Consider the following 7,826-nt stretch of genomic DNA (forward strand, 5'->3'; position numbering starts at 1 on the left):
GTAATGAAAATGAAAAATACAATTAAACATTTACCTTAAAATTTTTTGATATCCTTTTAGGAAGTCATAGAAATTATGCAAATAAAATATGAACACTAAGACAAAAGTATTTTTGTGCTTAAATTGAAAAATCACCTTATACTTAATTTATTAACAGTTTAAGTACATGCAACTACAATAGAAAAATAACATTTTTAGTAAAAACACTTAATTATACTAACACTATTTGTGTACAAGATAACTGTGATCTTTAACAAAAGCATTACCAGTTTTTGAGAGGGTAGGCTATGAACATGCACAATTTGCAACTGAAATTCAGCAAACTGCATGAGCTCAATGTGAAGGTGTTAAGTTGGCAATAATTCTTTTAATAAGCCACAAAAGGGTGCTATTGCAGAGTAAACTTGCTGAAGGTAGCTGTACAAGTATTACACATAGCATCAAATACATGTACATTAACCGTTTTGTTGTTTTAATTCAAAATATAAAACATGATTACTGTTCTACTGTATTTTTATGCTACACATGAATGTCTTATTTTATTTATATGAATTACCCGAGAAATAAAAGGGATTTCAATTGAACATAAGCTATGCAAATTGGCAACACAGAAGTTTGAACCTTTCTTCAGTAACACGTTTTGAACATTTGGGGATAAAATTCCACCCTTAAATACAACCCTAGTTTTACAATGATCTGCAAAATATTTTGAGTAGATCTATTCTCTCCTGCAGGCATAATAACAGTTAAATGTCAAATTAGTCTTGGAATTCTGTTCAAACATTGTGAACATAGGCCCATAACTTGTGTCAAAGTGAACATAACCTGTAGCAAAAATTACAAAATAAATAAATTAATTCATTATCATTAGGTGGACTGGACTTATTATTTTTATCACGTAATACAACATGACCTGTCCACCATACAACAACATAATAAACCTTGTCTGTAGCTATTTTAAAAGCAGAGATACATTATTTGTTCTGATTGCATGCTGTGACATTATAAGAGAATAAATAACAGAACATTCAAAATAAAAAAAAAAGAAAGAAAAATGTGTGAGAAACAAACAGTTCTTAAGTGATAATAGTTCCTCAGAAAAGTTTGATAAATACTTTTTTTTAACAGTCAAAACTTCTCAGCACTGTCCAGAAAATGTTAGTTGCAATTTATTACAGTACAAACTGTAACAAAGTAACAGTTCTAAGTTATTTTAATTAAGAAAATTATTGGATTAGTGTAAAAAAAAATTAAATTTTGAAATATACATGCAGTTGTACACATGATACCTGAGAGAGGTCTACTGCTCTGGAAAGAAATCATGGTTAATCCCTATAACATTTTTTATAATGTTGTGGAGAGAATGGTTTAGATTTACATTCAATTCTTTTGTATTAAATAATACTTAAATTTTTTTATCATTTCAAGCAACATATAAAAACTATTATGTTGCAGAGCTGGTTGTATGTTTGTGTTGATGATCACATTAACAAATTAATCTTATATCCTCACACCTTCAATATAATCTAATTTTAAATAGGGTATATGACTTCTGCTAATTAGAAGGTTTATAAATGTAACCTCTGAAAATTATGTACTTAAACACCAAGATACAGTACTTTATATGCACCATCAAACATAGCAACTTCCTCCCCCATTAGAAACACCCGTTCATCTCGATCAAGTTCTTCGTCCATGGCTGCATTCAAAGCATCTCTTACAGTCAACTATGAAGTGAGAGAAATAAATTTGTGTTCACACATATAAAAACACCTAACAGAGGTTAGAGCTACAACATGAAAACTTTTGTTACTTAACCCATACAATGCATATGTATAGTGACTCAAATAAGTTTTACAAAATTTACAATGTACAGTACACTTAAATTGAATAGTACAGTCAATTATAAATTATACTTCATATGAAGATAAAAGTAATTTGTTCCTAGTGAGCACTTCAGGAGTTAGCATTTGAACCTTTGGGTCTTCTTATTAAAATAATAATGCTGATATGAGAATTAATAAATTAGTTAAGTTTCCAGATGGCATTAAAATATTTGTAGCTATATTTAGAATGTTAAAGTACTGGGTTACTGTAAATAAGATCACATACTATATATATTGGAACCTACTCATTAGCATAAATAAAATAAAAATTTGGCATACAGATAAACAAGTCAGTAAAAGCCTATGAAATATTGCTCTGTTGCTAGTAATAGTGCGAACAGAAATTTGTAATGTACTTATAGACATAATAACTACAAATCAAAGAAAGAAATTATCTATAATTAGACCTCTCGTTGAATACTATGTACAGTTTTAGTTTCCTAATATAAGAAAGAATATCAACTTATTGGAAATGGTTCAGAGAAGAGCCATTAGGATGATTCCAGAGATGGAAGTGTATCTTATAGGGATAGGTTAAGATAACTTCCTTTCTACTAAAGCTAAAACATTATTTAGGAGACTGTTAGATTAGAGTCCTCTGATTTGTTTGTGCTGTCTTCTGTAGATCACAGGATGAAAAAATACTAGTTTAAGACTTGGAAAAAACAAGACTGGCTAGGCTCTAGTTAAGACAATTTTATTTTTCTAATACGGTGAATGATTTATGGAATGGGTGAAAAGCAACTATCTGCTTATAACAGTTTGAGAGAGAAATTGACAAGTTCCTTAAAAAGTAAGTGGGTTTAAATCTTTATTTTTCTCAAGGGTGGATGTGCTTTGAAAGATTTAATGGTCCTTTGTTTGCTATGTTAAGCTGTCTCAATCTCTGATGGAACAATGGTCAGTTTTAATTCTCATATTCCATATTCCTGTAGTATAGTTCTAGTATGCTCTTCCTTTTTTTTTTTTGTTAGGTATAGTGACCATATGTAGATTAAAATGAATAAAATATCAATACAGAGTAAGAGCCTCAACTGAAAGTTGCTGAAACTTCAGAATACTTAAGTAACTAAACTTCTAGCCCAAAATACCTATAATTAGCTTTTGAAGCATTCAACCTGTATGTGCTCTTAAAACAACTAATTTATACAATTCTTATCATAAATATAGCAGCATATAGTATTCATATTTCTTACTTGAGCAGCAACATGTCTGGATGTTGAAAACTTCACCAACTGAATACACTTGTTCACATCCTGAAATATGTAATGAATTTACTGAAAACTTTTACAGATTATACCATAAAATATTTTAGGTCAAATTATACAATTACAATCAAGCAGAAAATACCTTAACTCAGCCCTGATTAATGTTATATCAGCAGTTTCACGTATCTACAAATAATAATAAGCATACACTATCAAAGATAAAAGCACAATCTACACATGTATTCATGCTTATAAAAAACAAATGTGGATTTTTTAACCAAATTTAGCAAAAAATTTTTATCCATTTCTAAAACCTCAATGTAACTGCATGTTAAATACTTAGTTGTTTAAATTTAATTAAGTATAAACACCCCAATTAACATCAAAGAGGTCACAAGCCTTGTACCACTTCACCACTACATAATTAATTGAGGATTCAATCTACCTACACACATACTGGAATGCACAAAACTTTCAGTGATTATATAACAGTAATAAGCAGCATAAAATACATGTTATGGCTATTGGCAAGAAATTTATTCTGAACATCATTGCTTAGACTGAATTTTAGAATAGTAATACTTCTATCATAAGTTTGCTGATAAAATTTTAGAAATGAAACAAGGATCATTCATCTTGTAACAGAAAAAAGACAATTTTTTATAATGCTTTTACATTGTAGCCAAGTGTTTAAATCTGTAGAGAAATATATAATAAATTAGAAGAAAGATTTACTTCTACTCTAATGTTCTTGACTTTTAATTATGTTTGAAGGTCATTACAATAATGTAACACAAATGGTGAGGCTTTTAAAATTCTATATGCAGTTGTAGTTCTTTCATTCAAGTACTATAGTACAGGAAAAATATTAACATGTTAAGAAAAAACAAACATGAATAGTGAAAACAAAGGTTTAAAGCTCGTATAATATTCTACGAAACACACTACACCACTAGAGAATTACAAGTAACTTAAATGCTGAAACACACATTAAAACTGTTGTATGTTAGAGATTGCTTGATCTAACTGTATAGTTTGTACCACTACCCCTTAAATTAAAAGTACTATAATATTGGTATATATAATAAATAAATGATCAAATTACTTGAGTGATGGAATGAAATGGCTGAACATTTAACGACTAAAGTTGAACATCATTAATGTAACTCGTACATAATAGAATAACACCGTTTAATTAAGTAAAATATGTTGAACTTTAAAATATTAAAGTTCACGAAACCCAAGATGGCCCTCAGTGATGTCGAGAAAATCCACTTGTAGAGAAAATATATATGTAAAAACGGCTCGTTTGGGTTGAGAAATTTTTTCGGCCTTCTTCGAAACGTTATTCGCTCCTCTACGTAAAAAAAAAAAAATCTCAACCCAAACGAGCCGTTTTTTACATATATATTTTCCAAGATCGCCCTGTCGTACTCGAAAAACCTAAGATTAACACTCAGTTAACAGTAGCTTAGAGAACGACTTGTAGTTTGTACTTCGAAACTCCAAGAGAAAATTGAATAGATATGTATTTGAATATGCTATGTCAAACCTAAATTAACTTACTCTGAAAATTCCAGCACGAATAGTTGCTGCTGCAATCTTTCTCACAGCATCCATTGCTCAGTTTGCAGATTTATTCGTTCTTATTCCTATTTTCTTCAACCTCACTCCATTTGACCCAAAAACTTTTAGAAAAGTCTATCTGTGGTATTTTGTTTCTCAATGTCACCGGCAGTTACCGATGTATTTTAATGAAAAGTATATTCAAATACTTATACTGATGGCTTGTCTGATATTATGTTTTAGTCTTAAAAACCTACTTATCTATATTTAGTTTAGTTTATTGACTACGTTATTTCACAGTTTCATTATCCACAACAAAATTCAAACAAATTTAGGTTAAGTAATTAAAATATTAATTTAGTGTATCAGTTGAAAAAAAAAAAGGATTAGCATTAATATCGCATTTATTTTTATTGAGTTTGTTTGTTTGTTATTTAATTTCGTGCAAAGCTACACGAGAGCTATTGCGCTAGCCGTTCTTAATTTAACAGTGTAAGACTAGAGGGGATGTAGCTAATCATCACCAACCACCGCTAACTCTTGAGCTACTCTTTTACCAACGAATAGTGGGATTGACCATCACATTCTAATGCTCCCTGGCTGAAAGGGGGTGCATGTTTGGTGCAACGGGGATTCGAACCCGCAACCGTCAAATTACGAGTCGAACGCCTTAACCCTCCTGGCTATACCGAGCCGTTTTCCTTTTTGTTGAGAAGGTACTGTTTTCACTCAACCTTTTAGTCTATTTTCCCTAGCAGTTTAAACGTATTTGCGCAAAATGCTATATTTATGCACAATTTGATACATACCACTGCAAATAACTTTATAAACAAATCATGCAAATGAAATGAAAGAACAACCTATTCCTTTGAATTTTCAGTGTATTATCACCACGTTTATAACACCAAACCATAAAATAACATAGTTTTAACAATTTATTTTTGCACATTTATTGTTTTATTGGATCTGCTGCTGTCGTAGTTGAAACAGCTAATAATTTTATTTCTCCATACCGACTTTTAGCCTATAACTATTATAAGGTGTATTCAGATGAATTTAAAACTGTTCCTGCAGGTGTCCCGCACACAGTTATAATACTTTTGTTAGGAGGTAAAAAAGTCGCAAGCATGCGCTATTCGTTTAATTTAGGTAAACGTTACATACTTTTTCAAAGGAGTTTGTTTCACAATATTTCAAAACATGCAGAACCAACAGAAAGAAGTTAGTATAATTAATAGTAAAAGAGTTTCCGGTGGGTGGTGATGATTAGCTGCTTTTCATCTAGTCTTGCACTGCTATATTAAGGACAGCTAGCGCAGATAACTCTCGTGTAGCTTAGTGCGAAATTCAAAACAAACCAAAACCAAACAAGTTCTAAAGTAGGCATATATACGAGGTCTGTTCAAAAAATACGCGGACTGTTTGAATTGCGCGGCTCCAGTTGGTTCCAGGGGAATCCGCTTGGTGTCGCTAGATTTGTACAGATCAGCTGATTACGACGCCATTTCCCGATTGCAGATATCTTCATTTGTGTATTAGCTACGCGGTTTTAAAAGAAGTGCGATTTTTTCGTTTGGCGGATTTCAAAATGAATGACCTGAAGAAGCAACGACTTGCTGTGAAATTTTGTGTTAAACTTGGAAAATCTGCGACTGAAACTTTTGCTATGCTTAACACGGCTTACGTTGATGTTGCCATGAAGCGTACGGCATGTTTCAAGTGGCATGAAGGTTTTAAAGATGGTCGACAGTCCATTGAAGATGATGAGCGTCCTGAACGTCCTTCCACGTCAACTTACGACCCACACGTCGACAAAATCAACACCCTGGTGCGGGCAAATCGACGTCTGACTGTCAGGGAGCTTGCTGAAGAGTGTAGGATATCAGTTGGATCTTGTTACGAGATTTTGACCGAAAAATTGAAGATGCACCGCGTTACTGCGAAATTTGTGCCTCAGAACTCGTGAGTTATTGGCCAAACACTCGATCACTGTTCTTTCCCACCACTTCCTACTCACCTGACCTTGCTACTTGCAATTGTTTCTTGTTCCCCAAACTCAAAAGACCCTTGAAAGGAAGAAAATTTGAGACGATTCCCGAGATTAAGGCAAATGCGACGAAGGAGCTGGAGGACATTACAAAAGAAGCGTACCAGGACTGTTTCAACAAGTGGAAACACCGTTGGGATAAGTGTGTGCGTTGGGGAGGAGAGTACTTTGAAGGAATCCCAGACCTGTAACTTCTAAATAAAGTACATTTTGTTTTATGACGTCAGTCCGCGTATTTTTTGAACAGCCCCTATATATATATATATATATGCGTCTTGGATTTTTTCATGTGGTGTTTTGGCTTTCTTGGATCTGGTTAAACATGCCTAACACCAGCCAGTTTAGGATATTTGTTTTTGTTGCACAACATAGTTCGTATATCTATTTCAGAAGACGTTAATGTAAGTCTTTTTCCTAGTATTATGCCAAGTGTTCAGTGAATATCGAGAAAGCTTTGAATAAAATGAAATAGAACTTTGACTCAATTTCACGATTACGATAACAATAACCTGTAGCAAGATCGAAAGCCTGCTGAAATTGTTGAAACAGTGAAGAAAGATGAAGAACAAAGAGATATAAATTTAAACTAGGTTAGAAAGAGAGATAAAATTAAAAGAATAAGACAGGAAATTAAAATAATAAATTAGAAAATTAAAAGAAGAGCAATAAGAAAAAGACGGAAACTTCAAAAATCAAGAACTAAGATACATAATATTTATAGAAGAATTAATAACAAAAACAAATCTTTTAGGCTATTGGAGATATGCATAAAAATTACAAAAATAAGACTGAAGAAGTACAGGAAGGCTATACGTAGAAGACTGAAAAACTACAAACAGAAACTTTTAGGTAGACAAGCATGTCAGTGAGAAAATAAAGTATTTTAAAAAATGGTATGTGCAAAGACTAAACCAGCTATACCTCTTTCCGAATCAGTTGAAGAATTCCAACCAAAAACACAATTTATTATAAAACATGAATGAGAAGAACCTATTTAATCTACACCTATTGCCACAACTTATGTTTATTCTGTTTCTACAAGACCTTCTTGGACTATTCTAACCATGTACTACCATGGCCAGTTAAACAAAGTTGCCCAGTTGAGAAACTAAAGAACTA

General features: G+C 32.1%; 1 protein-coding gene across 1 annotated transcript in view; it reads right to left on the reverse strand.

Moving 5' to 3' along the window:
• The window catches only part of Pdhb (Pyruvate dehydrogenase E1 beta subunit), a 39,091-nt gene extending 34,273 nt beyond the window's left edge, over window positions 1-4,818 (reverse strand). Inside the window, exons 1-3 of the mRNA XM_076448532.1 lie at window positions 4,661-4,818; window positions 3,083-3,142; window positions 1,620-1,727 (exon numbers count right to left, since the gene is read on the reverse strand). Of these exons, the coding sequence (XP_076304647.1) occupies window positions 1,620-1,727; window positions 3,083-3,142; window positions 4,661-4,714 (222 nt within the window). The 5' untranslated portion in view covers window positions 4,715-4,818. The remainder of the gene's footprint in view (window positions 1-1,619; window positions 1,728-3,082; window positions 3,143-4,660) is intronic.
• Between the last annotated feature and the right edge of the window lie 3,008 nt (window positions 4,819-7,826).

Source organism: Tachypleus tridentatus, chromosome 8, assembly GCF_004210375.1.
Source record: "Tachypleus tridentatus isolate NWPU-2018 chromosome 8, ASM421037v1, whole genome shotgun sequence".
NCBI lineage: Eukaryota > Metazoa > Arthropoda > Merostomata > Xiphosura > Limulidae > Tachypleus > Tachypleus tridentatus.